The sequence below is a fragment of the Chionomys nivalis genome, chromosome 5 (assembly GCF_950005125.1).
Source record: "Chionomys nivalis chromosome 5, mChiNiv1.1, whole genome shotgun sequence".
Taxonomy (NCBI): domain Eukaryota; kingdom Metazoa; phylum Chordata; class Mammalia; order Rodentia; family Cricetidae; genus Chionomys; species Chionomys nivalis.
This window is the reverse complement of record NC_080090.1, coordinates 47,661,064-47,678,062: the sequence shown is the minus strand read 5'-3', so window position 1 is coordinate 47,678,062 and position 16,999 is coordinate 47,661,064. Positions and strand designations below refer to the sequence as shown.

General features: G+C 45.0%; 1 protein-coding gene across 2 annotated transcripts in view; it reads left to right on the top strand.

The window, feature by feature from the left end:
• Ptprg (protein tyrosine phosphatase receptor type G) overlaps window positions 1-16,999 on the top strand; it is a 683,229-nt gene that overhangs the window by 545,547 nt on the left and 120,683 nt on the right. For both annotated transcript variants that reach the window (XM_057769291.1, XM_057769290.1), the window contains exon 8: window positions 12,341-12,533. In XM_057769291.1, coding sequence (XP_057625274.1) covers window positions 12,341-12,533 — 193 coding nt within the window. The remainder of the gene's footprint in view (window positions 1-12,340; window positions 12,534-16,999) is intronic.

Here is a 16,999-nt window from a genome sequence, read left to right as displayed (position 1 = left end):
TAAGGATAGCAGAATTTAAAATATGATTTCTCCATTGGGTGGTGGTGGCACACGTCTTTAATCCCTGCCCTCTGGAGGCAGAGGCTGGCGGATCTCTGTGAAGTTGAGGCTAGTCTGGTCTACAAAGTGAGTTCCAGGATAGCCAAGGCTGTTACACAGAGAAACCTTGTCTTAAAAAGCAAAATTAAAACCAAATAAAAATATGGTTTCCCAATGCTGTCTTCTGGACATGACAGAGTCAGTGCAGTGCAGTCAATATTCCTGCTCCGCCCCCCCCCCCCCCCCCCCGCAACATGGCTTTGCTGTCAATAGTCAGTCATGGATCCAGGAGAGGTTTATAGGGCCTTACCCGTCCCTATTGACTGGATTCTGGAGAAGGAGCAGTCGTTGTATTCAGCTGAGTACCCACCAAGGACCACTAACAGGATCAGTGGATAGTTCCAAACCCATGGCCACACAGATAAACACAGTCCTCGTTAAACTCAAGAGTGACTAAGTAAGAAGACATGGATGTGGAAAAGAAACCTTTAGAGAGGAGAGAGAATGATAGGGATTGGGGTATTAGAGAGTGGGGCTGATATGGGAGGGACTAGGAGACTCAGAATCCACATTATATACACGTGAAATTGTCAAAGAACAAATTCAGTAAACACAGTATCAACAATAAGCTCTAAACATGAAAGAATATTCTCAGCTGAAGATTAACTTGCTGAGAATGGCAGACATGGCAGGAGGTATTGTCTGGGGTTTGGTCTTGTGGAAATAACAGCTGTCCACAGTGATAACTTGCATCAGAGGCACATATGTTCTTCCTGTGTGTTTTCCCATTTGCGGTCTTAGCAGGCAGATATTATTTAAACCTCACTTTATGGTGGGGATAAAGACAGATCAGGGTCAGTGGCTTTCAGGATTCTACGAGTACCCAGCCTGCCACAGCTGAGAAAATAGATCCCTGTGCACAAAGAATTAGCACTCATGCGTGGCTCACTGAGCTCTCCGGCCCTGGCTTCTTTTCACTGTCAGATGATCTAAGCAGAACAACATGAAGGGGCAAAGTTGTGTTTTTACTCAGTTTCATAGCGTTTCATCTGTGCTTGGCTGGACTTGCTCTTCTGGTCCTGGGTGGCAGGATATTGGTGAAGGAAACAACCTACCCTTTCATGACCAGAAAGATACCAGCAGCAAGGACAAGTTGGGCCATGACACCAAAGGCACGTCACTGGGACCGCGTTCGTGAGGTTAGCCTTTGGAGGAGCTGGCATCCTCTTGATCCTATCATTCATTTCTCAGTAGTGCCATCATCTAGGGCATGGTACATCTGAGCCTTCCTGGAAGCCCACGCTATTTCTGAACAGGCTCCTTATATGTCAGTTGGATCAGTGACTCAAAAGCCTTGAGAGGTGGGTACTGCCCTAACGGGGTACACACAGAGCACTAGAGTGTAGAGGCATTGGGTACCATGGGTACTGCTATAACGTGGCACACACAGGGCACTAGAGTATAGAGGCGTTGGGTGCCAAGGGTGCTATCCTAACACGGCACACACGGCACTAGAGTATAGAAGCTTTAGGTACCATGGGTACTGCCCTAATAGGGCACACACAGGGTGTTAGAGTGCAGAAGCATTGGATGTGAGGACCCCAAAACTGGATGTTTCTGACCCATTGCTGCACTGCTTTCTTTTGATTTGGGTCTGAGTTTATCTCTTTGGAAGGTGAGACTCAGACCAAACAGTTAACCATAGGGAGAAACTTGTGAAAGGAGCCTGGAATTAGGACACTGGCTGAGGAAAGGGAGCCACCAGAGGCATGAGGGTCCTTAGGTCACATCCTGAAAATTGACAGAATGAAGGCGAGACTGTTTGGAAATCATGTGTTTCTTGTCAAAAGTTCAGTCTAGAGTCCTCAACATAGTTCTGTGGGAAAGCCACTCGTAGCCACACCTAATGATGTGAATTCTGTCCCCAGGGTCTCCACGATGAAAAAAAGCACCAACTCCCACACATGTGACCCTCCAACATAAATAATAAGTAAATGTAATTTTAAAAACTTAAGACTTCAACTTGTACTGGGAAAATATAGTAGGATGCCTGATGTGTAGTGCCAGGAACAGTGGGTAGAACATGAGAAAGCAGGATGGAGCCACTAACCAGGGCTATCTAAAATGAAAGGCTCTTGGGAGGCTCTTCCCTACCCAGCTGTAGTAGACGGTTGCTTGTTCGTTCCTGGCTGCCCAGACCCCCCGTAATAATCACACAGAAAGTATAGTATTTAAACCACTGCCTGACCAATTACTTAAGCATATTGCTAGCTAGCTCTTACATCTTTGGTTAACCCATTTCTATTATTTTATATCTTACCAAGAGGCTGTGGTTTACTGGCAAGGTTCTGGTGCGTCTGTCCCCTGCCATGGTTACATGACTTCTCTCTGACTTTGCCTTCTTTCTCCCAGCATTCAGTTTAGCTCTCCCATCCCTGCCCCCAACTCTACTCTGCCCTATCACAGGCCAATGCAGCTTCTTTATTCATTAACTATAAAAGCAACATATATAGAGAAGGACCTCCCACACCATCCAGCCACTTTTACAGTTGTGGGCAGCAGTGAGACAAAGAGAAGGGGAAAGTTCTAGAATGATGTGGCAATGCCAGTATTTAACTAATAACAGAAGCAATAAAATTTTGATCCCCGGGGGACAGTCAAGAGTTTTGGGTAGAGACTAGCGGGTAGGCTAAAGGGCCAGGTAGCTCTCTGCTTAGGCATGGGTCTGGCTATAACAAAGAGAGTTGACCACTTCAAGAAGTTTAAGCAGATAGTGTATTTTGGAGACACAGTAAATCAGGGCATTTTGAGGTGAGGCTGTGTAAGCCTTCCTACACAGAACTGACTTCTAACTGGGAAGCGAAACCTGAGCTTTTTTTGTCTGTCTTGCCTTCAGAGGTCTCATCAATCCGCGAGCTTCCTGCATGGCTTTGTACTGATCCTGGGCTTTCACAGACCTCTCCTCTGGTTTGTTTGCTCTCAGTTTCCCGCCCCACCGTGGCTGTACTAGTCCCAGTTGACCCTTAAGGTCAAGAGCTGGCTAAAGCCAGGTCTTCCATCCAGAAAGGATTCCTGAAGATGTATCTGAGAACCCAGCCAACGAAAATCTGGCCTTAAGTCACATGCCTGTTCTTAAATAAGCCAGAAGAGGTGCTGGGTAGTGCCCCCAAAGCATCCAGTGTTGACCTTTCTCGGGTTACAGGAAACAGGCACTGTAAGAGATTTAGCAGAGCAGCCCTTTATCCTCCTGGCAAAGCAAGGTGGCATGGTGCCAGGCTAACCTGGGTTTTCTGCTGTTAGCATCCATTTTTTCTTTGAGGATGTTTTTCTTTTTAATTCACACCATGACAAAAAAAAATAAAAAAAGGAAGGACTAGCAATTTGGTTCCTGCACAAGATCTGCCAGTCGCAAGGAGAAAATGAAATAGAGACAAGTTTTCTTCCTAATGGTGAAGCCAACATTGTTTTGTTTTTAAAGAAATCAGTCCAAATATTTATTTCTGTAGGGCTGAGTAAAGAGTGTGGTTGATCTTTAAAAGGGTCCTTTTTGTTACTTAAGATAATTGCTTCTGCCTTCAAATATTTAAATGCTTGAGCTATTGAAGTTAAGTAACATGGATTTTCCCACTTTCGGTAGGGTTCCTGGTGAAACAGGAGTGAGAAGTGGCAGTTGGCTAACTCTGGAGGTTTGAAGGCCATCAGCATATGCTGGGTTGCTCTGGCAAACAAATATCTGCTAGGTTCAAACAAAGCACACACTTTTGGGGAGTGGCTGTCTGCAGAAGTGTTTGCGGATTTGAAGCATTTTGATATTTGGAAAACTGGAGCTTTTAGAAAGTGCTTTGTTGATACCCTTTACACCCTCTGGAGCTCCAGAACAAGGACACTCAAGGAGAAGGATGTAGGCGTTTGCTTTGCCTTCCCTGGAAGGGATTGCGTTACAGAGAAACAAAGAAGAAAGAAATGGGACTAGCTTTCTAATTTCTCATTACCAGTTGCCTGCAGATAATGCTGTACCTTGTATCAGACCCTTCTTCCTACATCTCCGTCTCACTCACAAGGAAAAAAGACAGCCTCCTTTCCCTATGGCTGCATTGGCTCCTTGCTGGCCAGCTTTGCAGAGGCTGCAGCTGCATCACCCGACCCCCCACCCTGGAAAGCAAGTGTCAGTCAGCCCTCCAAGTGCTCTTGCTTCAGACCTTCCTGCTGGGCCACTGCCAGCATCCTTTCCGAAGCTAGCACAGAACACGCATTTCAGGGAGGCAGAAGCCAGTTTGGAAAATCCAAGTGGTTAGGGATTTTTCTGCCTCCATCAGAAAGAAATCAGCCCAAGACTTTGAGAATCTGCTTAGCTATTTCTCCGAATCCCCGCTCTCTTAACTCTTCTCTCATCTCTGTGGGTGCCTACAAGCAGTGAGCAGAGTAAGCATGTTCTTTGTAAGATGTGGTGATCAGCCCAGGAGTAGGAACTGGGGGATATGGGTTTCTTTAAAGGCTTGCAGAGCACACAGACAGATTCTTAAGCTGAGTCTTTTATTCTCTACTGTGAATCTACATAGGCCATCTCCCCAGCTCTTAACCAGTGAACTCAGCCTCTGGCATGTATGATAATATAGATCTAAATTTGGTGTGTGTGTGGGGTTGTTGTTGTTTTTTGATAGAACCTAGACATCTTGGTTGACCATTAGTCCGTGTGGTTTATTTGACTCCGCTATCCCTCCGTTGTAAATACCAGACAAAAGTCATGGCTCATCAGTGAAAACACTCATTGTACAAATGTGAGAACCAAAGTTCGGACCCCTGGAAACCATAAAAATGCTGAGTGAGCACAGTGGCCTGCCTGTCACTGCCTGCCTTGGAAGGCAGAAACAGGAGATCCCAGAGCTAGCTAATTATCAAAACTAGCTATCTGGGGGAGCTTGAAGTTTGATTGAGAGAGACTGCCACAATGAATGAATAAGGTGGAAAGGGATGGAGAATGATTGACTTGTGTCTTCAGTCTCAGGCTTCCAAATGCATGCACACACAGATGCATGCACACACAGGGGTAGCGGGATAAGAGTAAGAGAGAAAATGGGAAATAAAGTAATGTCATCTTGTCATCCAGTCAGAATGATGGCATTGCAAAATGATGGTCTGGGAGTAGGAGTAGGCTTCCGTCTTGGAGTCAGCTGCCTGCAGTCTCTCTGTACGCTTTCATGCGTTCATAGATTGTATGGATAGCACTGTGCTCTTGTGGTGAGTCCAGAAGATACTATTTTTGAGTTCACTGTGGTGGGACTCACTCCGTTATGCAGCAGAGTCTCAGAAATGATGCTTCTTTGCCCATGGTCACCATCAGACCGACTCCTCCTATGGGTTCAAATATGGCATTGCCTGTAGTTTTCTCCAGTGTGACTTTTTTAATATTTGAATTTTATGTGCGTGGGTATTTTGCCTACACATATGTTCATGGGCTACATGAACATGGTTCCTGGTACCTGAGGAAGCCTGCAGACAGCACTGAATCTTCTGTAACCAGATATAGAGTGAGCCACTGTGTGGGCACTTGGAATTAAACCCAAATCTTCAGCAAGAACAACACAGGCTGTTTAACCACTGAGCCCTCTCTCAGCCCTTTACCATAAGTATGACTTTTGGGGGGACGTTCTCTAATATTCCATAAATCTGAATGTCTTAATTAGTCTACTTTGGATGTTTGACCTTTTTCTCTACCCCTACCAGTGAGACAGATTGGAAAGGACAGGCTTATGTGCCCTGCCCCTCCAAGGCTGCTGCGTGTCTGTCAGACTAATTAGACCGTGTCTTTGGAGTTAAGCGCTTCTGCTTTGCGGGCTGATTGCCTTCAAGTGGAGAGTTCCATTGCTGACTCCGTTCCTCAGATACCTTTCTCTACTTTGTGCCTCCGTTTTCCTTTCTGTGGAAACAGGAAGGAAGGTGGAGTGCCTCGACTTGTGCCTGACAGGAGAGGAAGCAGCTTCCTGTCTTCCTTACTCAACGATCTTCAAAGGATAGCCCTGTCCTGTTAACATAAAGCAAGCCATGTGTTTTGTCTAAACTCTATAGAGGACACATTGAAACATATAAATAAGAACAGAAAACTAATTTTAACAGCGCTTAACCCAGCATTCTGAACTCTTACTAAAGTGTGGCCTGGATAATAGAATAACATGCGATAGCCCCTGATGTCGCAGCAGTAGGACCGTGACAGCTGTGTGTCAGGTAGCCAACGGTGTCCTTTCCAAGACCATGTGACATGCAGTACGTGTGTAGACAGAGAAGTTCTAAGTTGCAGGGTGACCATGCTGTGATGACTCCAAAAGGGACTGCTTTCCTTGTTAATTTTCTGAAGGTAGTTTCTTTATGTAGAGGGCCTGTAAAAGTGTCTGAGCCGCAGGAAGGACACGGCCTTGCCTTTAGCTAGCAAGTCTCAGAGCATTGTTTGCAGCTGTGGTTCTGAAGTGCAGCCTAAGATGTTTAGGGTCATTGTCACTGTCCGTTCTGTAATGGGGCGACAAACAGGACCCACCCTGCCATTCCTGAAAGTTAGAGTCAAAAACCAAAGCCTCTCCAGGACCATAGATGAAACAGTCCTAATGCTGTCCCCTGGGTTTAGTCTGAACTGCTTCGATATACCCGTCCCTTAAAGAACCACTTATTCCAGTGTTTAATGGCTCCTAATTCTATTACTTTTAATTTTCCCTATTCTCTCCCCTTCAGCCTCAGTGGTCGCCTGTCCATGTCCTGTGGACCAAGAACTCCAGCGGCACACACAGGGCATGAGTAGATTTCAACTCTCCTTTGATTCAGACTGACAGATTAAAAACTAATTATTCTCTGGAATACTTTTATAATAAAAACTAAGTTGAAATGATTTATATACACTTCCAGCCAACACATTTGTGATTCAAGGTTAAAATTGTTCTTGTAACAGCCCCAGTTAAAACGCAATTACAGCTCCCCGAGCAGGGATAAAAGAAAGAAGTATTTTACACTCTCTTCAAAAGTTAAAAAGTCAATTTGATATTATAGAAATAAAAACTTTAATTTATTTTTACTAAATGATGAAGACTTCATTAGTTCCATTAAAGTTAAGATAAAGCCAAGTGTGTTCACCACCTCCTCCTGGAAATGGCTCAGGTGAATAGTGGTGATGGCTTAGGGATGTGGAGAGCATTTTCCTCTCAGCCGCCATTTTGTTCATGTCACTCCGCTGGCCCTGGCCGTACATGGTTTCCTTTCAGAACACAAGAGAGGACAAATTGATGATACTTGATACTCTGCTTGAATTGGCCTTGAACTTAACTAGCAGGAATTGCTGGGGACAAACTGTCACCACATTGGGTCCTCACTGCTGGCATATCGTTCACTGAATCATACTGTGGGCCCATTCCGTGTGACATGATGCTGTTGAGAGAAACTGAGTCACTCAGATGTGGGTTTCCAGTCTTTGACCTTTGGTTCCCTTGAGTCTCAGGGGCCAGTTTCCTACCTGGAGTCAGTAACATGATTGCTATCAGTAACAATGGCCCCAGCCTCATGGGACCTCTCTGATGACAAAGTAACAAAGCACATACTACTTTGAGTATGGTGCCTGCGTAACATAAGAGCTTTGTAAGTCTTAGTTGCTGGTGTCGGTGTTTGCCTACACTACTGTTCTGTGTCAGTGAAGAGACACCATGACCGAGCAACTCATAAAAAGACAGCATTGAATTAGAGGTTCCTTACAGTTTCGGAGACTTAGTCCATGATCATCGTGGGGAGCATGGCATCTGGCAGGCAGGCATGGCACCAAAGCATTAGCTGAAGGTTTGCATCTTATCCAGAAGCCCGAGGCAGCGTGAAAGAGACGTTGAGACTGACATGGACTTTTGAAACCTCAAAGTCCACCCCAAGTGATGTGACTTCTCTAACATGGCCACACCTCTTAATACTTCCAAAACAGTCTACCACTGGGAATCAAACATTCAAATACGAGCCTATGTGTCCATTCCTGTTCAAACCACCACAACAAAACAATAATATATTATTAATATTATCCTTTTAGGCTAAAAGTGCATTTTAAAACAATGTGTTCTAGTGTTTGTTGAACTGCCTGGTATAAAGTTTGATAAAATAAGTAATAAAGAGAATGAGGAAAGGGCAGATATGCCACATTCTCATTTGTAATCAGAGAGCACAATCACTGTTAGCTACAGTCTTCATAAAATAAAATTAATTGTGGTGAGAACAGTATTTATTGAGTACTTCCTTATATCAGGAACTATTTCAAACACTTTATATATACCGACCCCTTAGAGAATGAGTCAAAGCACACGAGGTAAGTATCATTCATTGTTATCCCTGATGTACTACAAAGTCTCAGAAGGACAGGATATGGGGAGCCAGGAAGACAGCTCGTTCCGAGAAAGCGTGCAGACCTGAGTTTGGATCCCCCAGTAACCTCTTCAGAAGCCAGATAGAACAGCACACACCTGTAATTCCAGCACTGGGGAGGCAGAAATTGGGAATTGCTGAGTATTGGTGCCAGCCAATCTAGCAGAATTGGTGACCTCCAGGTTAGTGAGATATTTGCCTTCTCAAAAAGTAAAGTGGAGGGCTCTCAAAGGAGGCTTGTGATGTCAGCTGCTGGTCTCCACATTTACCTGCACATAGACATACAGGCATGTACATTTAAATGTATACATAATACATGCAAAAATAGGAAGAGTAAGTAAGGTGACCAAGACTGCACCTTTGTTCATTGGGATCTGAAAATGAAAGTTTGGACTCAAGTATTAAGAGTGGGGGTTTTAAGGATGGAAAACGAGGCACAGGGCAGACGATCAAAAGCGGGAGATTGAGATGGAGCAACCAGAGCTGTAGCATGACGAAGTGTACAGTTGTTTTCTTTAGGATCTTTTTAAATTTTATGTGTATGAATGATTTGCTTCCCTGGTGCTCATGGAGGGCAGGGAGAACTTGATTGTAGATGGTTGTGAGCTTGCATATGGGTGCTGGGATCTGAGGTTGAGTCTTCACGAGTAACCAGTGTCGTAACTGCCGAGCCATCTCTCTAGAACTGCTGTGTACAATTTGAAAGGCTCACTATTCACTTCTAACTGGATATGAAAGATTCCATCAGAAACGTGCACTGACCCAGAGAGGCATGTCTGTCTGGGTGGTCCTGTGATTCTGGTTTTCCTAGGGACTGTCACATCATACAGCTCCTCCTCTTCTGGTCTTTTGCCTTTCCCTGGACAATCCAAAATATAAGTGAAAGCCAGTTAATCCCAGCACTTGAGAGGCAGAGAGGCAGGCAGATCTCTGTGAGTTCGAGACTAGCCTGGTCTACAAGAGCTAATTCCAGGATAGGCTCCAAAGCTACTGAGAAACCCTGTCTCGAAAAACCAAAAATAAAAAAATAAAATAAAAATGAAATATACTTATATATGTTATAGTACATATATATAATATATATTATGTATGAAGGTCAGTGGAGTTTTGACCCAGGAGATTTACTTCTCTACTGGCAGAACAAAGCATGGAGACTTTGTCCCAGTCCAAGACTCCGGGAGGTTATTACTCCGTCAACAACTGTGGCCATTATTACCAAAAGGATGGGCTACCGGCAATTTCCATTCCTTTTAGAGGAATGCCAGCATTTAGCGAATGCTGCCAACCTTCCTAAAGGCATTTGCTAAGCCCGCTAAGCCTGTCCTCCTCTCACGTGAGCCCCTTTGTGTGGCTGTCAAAGGACGCTATGATCCAGTTGACAATATAATATCATTCAGGTCATCAGTTCACTCAAAACCGCCACATCCTTCCTTCCAAATCTGCCGGGCAAGTTGAGTTAATGACAAGGCAGCCATCTTGAGCTTTTAAACCGCAGCGTGTCATTAAGCTGTAAGAGCAATTTAAAGGAAGGCACTTTGTGTTTAATTCACAACCTGCCTCTTTTTACAGTTATGTGACTGATTCTTTCCCGAGGCTTCAGAAGTAAACTTTTCAGGAGTGAGTGTTAGCCAAGAAGGAAGTACATAGACGAGGAGAACAAACCAGGTTCTTCTCTTTGGCTCTAATCCCCCTTTGGCAAGACTGTCTCTTTCAGAAGACTTCCTGTCTGACTTGGGTGTGGTAGCCCAGCCCATGTTAATAAGAAAACAAAAACCAAACAAGCAAATTCCCACCCTGAACCCAAAGAGATCTCTCCCCTTTATTCAACTCACGTTGCTATGGCTTTTATTTAAACCACTTTTATTTTGCCTTTCCTGGACCTGGAGAGCAGCTGGTCAGCATCTTCTACAAGGGCCTTTAATCAAATTGCGCCTCCCTCACCTTTCCTCCAGGCTGAACAGTTCTTCCTATGGCCTTTTCCTTTGCCTCGCAGGATTTAAATCTCCAACTTTTAATCATCTTGATTGGCCTTTACCTGGCCCTTTTCTAGCAGGTCCTTGTTAGTTCATTTCATAAAATTTTAGGAAGTCATTTCCTCCGAGAAAATCAGAAACCTGTACACTCATTCATTCATTCATTCATTCATTCTCCCTCCCTCCCTTCCTCCCTCCCTCCCTCCCTCCCTCCCTCCCTCCCTCCCTCTCTCCCTTCCTCCCTCCCTTCCTCCCTCCCTCTGTGTTGTTTTGGTCATCCTGTCAAGCTAGTGGCATCACTGGGCTGGGGAACTTTTAGCCCCTTTGTTTCCATCTCAGTGGCATCAATGGCTCGTATCTTCACACCATCAACAGTCTAGGTGAAGGATTTCAGTTCTAGGAGTCTCCCTAGAACTGCATCTCTTTCTCACACAAAGGAAGGAAGCCTCAAGTTTTCAACAGTTGGTCATTTTCTGGGTCATTCTCTGAACTGAGTGTTAGGTCCAGGCTTGAAGATGACCCCCTAACTCAGAAACTGCAAGAAGTTCAGATAGTATTAATAATTTTCAAAGTTTTTACATACTAGTCTTGATGGCCAGCTATCTAGCTCCCCGAAGCCTGCAACAGCTTCTAGCCCTCTGCTTTTCTGCCCTTTCTTCGGTGACAAGATTATCTTTGTGGCTGATGAGTGCCATTGTGACAGCCAGTCAGTGCTCCTTCTTTGCACACAGAAGAATGACCTTTCTTAATGATGCAGTGCTGAGGGCTATAAGGAATCCATCTTGATGGTTAGGATATGATTGGGGGGTACTGAGTTTTTTTTTTCTTTCTTGAAAAGTTTCATCAGTGTTCTTGTGGAAGATGTTTCTTCACAGCGATCACGACAGCAGCTGATCTTCTTTAAGCACTTATGTTGTTCCAGATGACCCAGGTAGATTCCATCTTTTCGGGACCCTACATTGATAGACATTTCATTGATAAGGCAGCTTGCATTTTTAGAGAGCTTATCTGTGACTAGCGAGCCATTTGGTAAATTTAGAACTGGGCAGTTGGACTTACCCACACAACACTGAGCATCTTCATGACTTGGATGAATTTGATTTGGAGCACATGCACAGAGGCTTGTTTGTGAGAATTAACTGACTGACACACACACACATTGACATACATACACACACATTGACATACATACATACATACACATACATACATACACACACATCGACATACATACACACACATTGACATACATATATGCACACACACATTGACATACATACACACACACACACACGCATATTGGTTTTTCAAGACAAGGTTTCTCTGTAGCTTTGGAGCCTGTCCTGGAACTAGCTCTTACCGACCAGGATGACCTCAAACTCACAGGGATCCTCCTGCCTCTGCCTCTCCTGAGTGCTGGGATTAAAGGCATGCACCACCACCGCCCGGCTGTAACTGCCATTTCTTAAAATGTTAGCGTGTACTTTGAATGTTATATGTGGAGAAGTGTTTCGACCTCCGTCCTGTTGCTCAAACTCTATCAGGTCAGCACTGTTATGATTACCACTGTTTGTGGAAGGAGAGTGGAGGCTCAGAGGGTCAGGGGAAGCATGCATGCAGGGCCTCTAGTTCATACCAAGGCAGTTTACCGCGAGGACTTGCCGTAACTCTGCAGTCTTCCCCATAGTACTAAAGGTATTACTGGGACACTCTGCAGAAGACACATGTGGCTGAGAGCCCCATCCCACCCTCAGCTGAGAATGGCCCCCATTAGGGGTCAGGACAGAGATGCAGCCACTTGTGATGGTTGCAGAAGGCTATCTACTACTGGGTAGATGAGCTTTAGCCTAACCACTTGCCACATCGTGTTCTGATCGCCCCATAGATGCCCTTTGGATCACATAGCTTTACTAATTGCGTTTTTCTCTTCCTCTCTCTGGTTCCTTGTCCAGCTTGAGGCTTTTTATTCCATCTTCACCACGGAGCAGCAAGACCATGTCAAGTCAGTGGAGTACCTGAGAAACAACTTCCGGCCACAGCAGGACCTGAATGACCGAGTGGTGTCCAAGTCCGCTGTCCGAGATGCTTGGAACTATGACTTGTCTGACTTCCTGGACAACCCACTGGGGACAGAAGCCTCTAAAGGTAAATGTTGACTGAGTTCTCTAGCCTGAGGAAGGAAGGTTTCTCATCATAAATGATTAGAAATTATAAAGGAAATAAAGACATGGATTTGGATCCTCCGACAGAAGAGCCAGGCTTAGTACTGTGCATCTGTAACTAGCTCCGGGAGTGAATGTGGGGTACAAAAACATGGAGAATGCACAGATCTCGTTGACCAGCCAGTGTTTCCAGTCAATGGGCTCCAGGTTCAGAGAGAGACACTCTCTCAAAAAATAGTGTAGAGAGAACTTGAGGGAGACACCTGATGTTGACCTCTGCAAACGCACACACACACACACACACACACAAACAAGTTCAGAGTCAACCAAGAATTGGGACATGGTATTATGTTTCTCTGCAAAAAGAAATTTGTCTAGACAGTAAATAGAAATGGGATGTGCGAGTAATTTTGGTTAGCTTGTTTTAAATTGTCCCTCTCACTAGCAGAAATCCATCGGTCTTCCTCTTGTCTATTTTATTTCCTACTTCCAAACTAATTAGTAATGTCTAAATGAAACTCTTCTTTAGCCAAACTCTTTCTTACTTGTGTATTTTATTGTTGTTGGTTTGTTTGTTGCCTCCAGTTTGCTGTGGGGCAGAGTTGACCTTGAACTCTTGACCTTCCTTCTTTTGCCTCCTGAGTTTATGCAGTGCTGGGTATGGAACCCAAGGATTTGTGCTCTTGGGTTGCTGCGCTCTACCACTGAGGCACAGCCTTAGCCCTGTCCTACCTGTTAGGCATTTCTCTGTTGCATTCCTGCTCACTCCCATGTTACAGGAGTGTGACTCAGCTTTGACTGCTTCCCAGAAGCCACCAGCTTCTTAAACCAGTGACAAGTTGAGTTCCAGTATCTGTTCAGGATGTGGGCACTTGCTGGAATCTTCCTTACATTTCTGCTTTCTCGTATGAGTTCCTCCCCCAGAAACTCCTGTTCTTCCTTTAGCCTTATTATTTTTTATAATTTAATAATTAATTATTTTTACAATAATTATAATTATTGTAAATCACAATTGTGAGTTCCTTCTTCAGAAACATGTGGAAAACTAAGTCTGGTCAAAGTCCTAGTCCTGGAAGTTTTTGCCTTGGTGTGATGATAGAGCTCTTTCCCAACCAAATGCTCTAATCCTTTGGAGCTGTGTGTTTGGATGGCACAGGAAAAGCTCAAGGGCTTTGCCAGCAAGAAGACTGTGCTCTGTATGGCGCAGTAAGTGACGTGGGGAGTTTGTTCCAGGAATGTCTCCACCCCCATGAAAAAAGCTTTTCAGGTCCAGAGGAATAAGATTATAGTCCATGATACCTATGCTTGGATAATAATAATAAGCCTGTTTTCCAAGCTCTTGAGCCTGAAAAGGAGCTGAAAGGAAGACAGCAGGTAAGGGGAGTATAGGATGCAACAATACAACATATGGAAGAGCATTTACCTAATGTCAGAGCAAGGCCCAGAGGTTAGTGCTTAGCACGGAGTATTAGGGGTGCGAGCAGGAATGAGTCGCAATCTGACCTGTCTGTCTGTGGTTTGGTATAGAACACTGGTCTGGCCTGGCGTGCTCACGAAAGGCTTGGCATTCATGTCTAGCCCCGTTCCTGTCAATAGCAGGACAATTAAGATGCTCACAAGACTATGAGATGCCTCAGGGTTGGGTTAGTATTAAAGAAATCCTTACTTGGGCTGACCTTTTAAACTTAGCTAAAAATAACTGAACTCGAAGGCCTTTTCTCAAGGAACTTGGTGAAAGGAGACTTCTTCGGGGTTCTCTCTTTGTGAGAAGTCTGTGCAGAGGTCGTGCAAAGGATGTGAAATCTGGATCAAGAGGAACACACAGTCTGCTAGTGTGAATGCTGAGAACACCCCAGTGGCAAAGCTGGGAACTAGATGGAGTGGCTAAGTGACAGAGGAACTGTGCAGAGAGACTGTGTGACCTCTGTTGTCTGTGAAAGTTAGAGGGGAGTGGTCTTCCTTCCTCTGAGTGTCAGAGTGGACAAGGACCTCCACTGAATGTGGTGGCCCAAGCCTAAAAATGTGGGATGTGGTCAGTCAATTCCTCATTCTCCAAAGCTTTCTGCAGATCTTGTACATTGCTAGCTCTTCATATGTGTAATTATGAAAAGGATGTCTGATATTTCTAGAGGGGTCATAAGGAGAGAGGTCGGGGAGGAGAGAGAGAGAGACACAGAGAGAGAGCCAGAGAGAGAAAGAGTGTTTTGCATTGCTGGTTTTATTTTTAGCACTATAGAAGGGTAAGATGATTGCCTTTCCCATCTGAGTGTTTGATAACTGAACCTGTACAAAACACTGTCGTAGGCATGGGTCTGAGCCCATGGGGCACCTATGGAAGCTTGCAGGTTCTTACATTGTAGAACAAAGCACTGGACCATGCCACAGGGATAGTGGTGGATATGGGGACTGTTTATTAAGGGAGAAAAAGGCACTCCCTGGGCTAGAGAGAGGGAACAACACTGAGACCCCAGAGTGTGTCCCCCATTGTCTTCATGCCTCTTATAGCATTTACATAGCACCCATCTGTCTTCCCCATCCCCCAGTGTGACTGTCTTTGCCCGGGGTCTGCTCTTTCCCATGTGACTCTGGTGGGGAGGGGTCTCTAGTGTTCCTGCCAGCTGACTTTGTTCATGCCTTAGTCTTGCTGTCTCTTTATCCACTCCCTCCCCTCCTGCTGCATACTGACAGTAGACAGATGAATAGAAGCTGGGTCTAAAAATGAAGTATGTGTATTAGATGACTGCATAACAGAGAAGCGAGAACCTAAGTCCTAGGTCTAGAACCTTCCTCACTGAGAAGAGAGGAGAGAGGACACAGCCTCATCTTCGATAAGAGGGGCTCTTCCCTAGCTAGGGAGTTCCTGGGAAGAGATTTGTGAACGCCCAGGAAGAGAACAGGAACCTGGGAAAGCCCCTCCCTATACTTGCCATGTTATAGATGCCTTCAGTTTGAAGTCCAGGGTGGCATATTTTGGCATGGTAGCCCAAACCTCACTGGAGGTCTCCAGTTGTGCACATCTGGAGAAACAGGCATGTAACATGAGCACAACTGGATGAAATTCCACAAACTATGATGCCGTAAAACAATCTCACACCAGTTTAGAATTAGGATGATAAAGGGATTATTTATTTAAGGGGAAAACTTACAGATCACCATCCTAAACAACAGTCATCTGAGTGCAAACAGTCCTCTGAGTCTAGCAGCTGGAACAGGAGAGCTGGCGCATGGTTCCCGCTGCTTTTTAAACTATAAGAGACCACGCCCAGGTGGGCTGGTATCTTAAAGGCTATTGGCTGAAGAAGCAGAATGTGCTCCCACAGCAAAACTAAATACACTTGAGCAGCAAGCATTCAGGTCAAGTAGCTCACATCCCACCCCCCATACCCCCCCAATCAATGAATGGTCAGCCCCCTCTCCCTTCGAGATGTGGACTCCCAGGGTAACCACTGCCAGAGAGTGGCATTGCCCTCCTGCGCTGGTGGAGTCAACGGCCTAGCCCACTTTAGTGCCTTATTCCACACTGGTATTGAGAGCGTTGCATGCAGTAGTGATTTGTTCGTTCTGAGCACGATACTCAGTGTGACTAGTCCAGAAAGTGCTTGCTGTACACATGATAACACGATCTATTTCTAAGTTTCCGTGAGGATGGAAATGAGTTGGGCCTGCTTCTTAGTGACCATATAGACACTGTCTGTCGTTTAAATGCCAGGCCTCATCCTCTGCTGTTCAGTTTTGCGAAGACTTTGTCCATTTCTTAGAGTGGCTGTATTCACCTTTTGCTCTTCTGCCCAGAGTGGGAAAGAGTCCCATTTATTTGATGATTTCACTTTGAGCTGCTACAGACTAAATCGTGCTACACAAGTGCTCAGCTACTGAGCCACACCCCAGCACTCCATTTTTTTTCCTCCCAACTTTTATAAATGATCTGGGCCAGTTTTAGATGCCCATCCCACTGTTGGAAATGGACGGTTTGATCAGTGCAGCCAGGCTTTAGGGCATTTTCTTTGCCATGGATACTCACTCATACTCAACTTCTTTTCCTGTCTTCAACTTAGGCAACTCTAATCTCTTTATCTCTTTCCTGTGGTGTTAGGATGAGGATTTATTCCTGTTCTGCTGCAGGTATCTGTTGACCGTTCCTTTTTATTGCTGAGTTGATCCTCTATAATTTTTTTTTGCTTGATAACAGATTCTGTGTGTGTGTGTGTATGTGTGTATGTGCATGCATGTGCTCATTTCTACTTGCTTGTGTGTGTGCCACGTCTATGCAGGTGACCATATGGCCCAAAATTGGGAATCAGTTCCCCTAGAACTGGAGTTCGCAGTTGGTGCTCATGAGCCACCATGTGGCTGCTGGGAATTGAACCTGGGCCCTTTGCAAGAGCAACCCATGTCCTTAACCGCTGATCATCTCTCCCACCCCTCTGTTTTTAATAACAGCTTCATTGA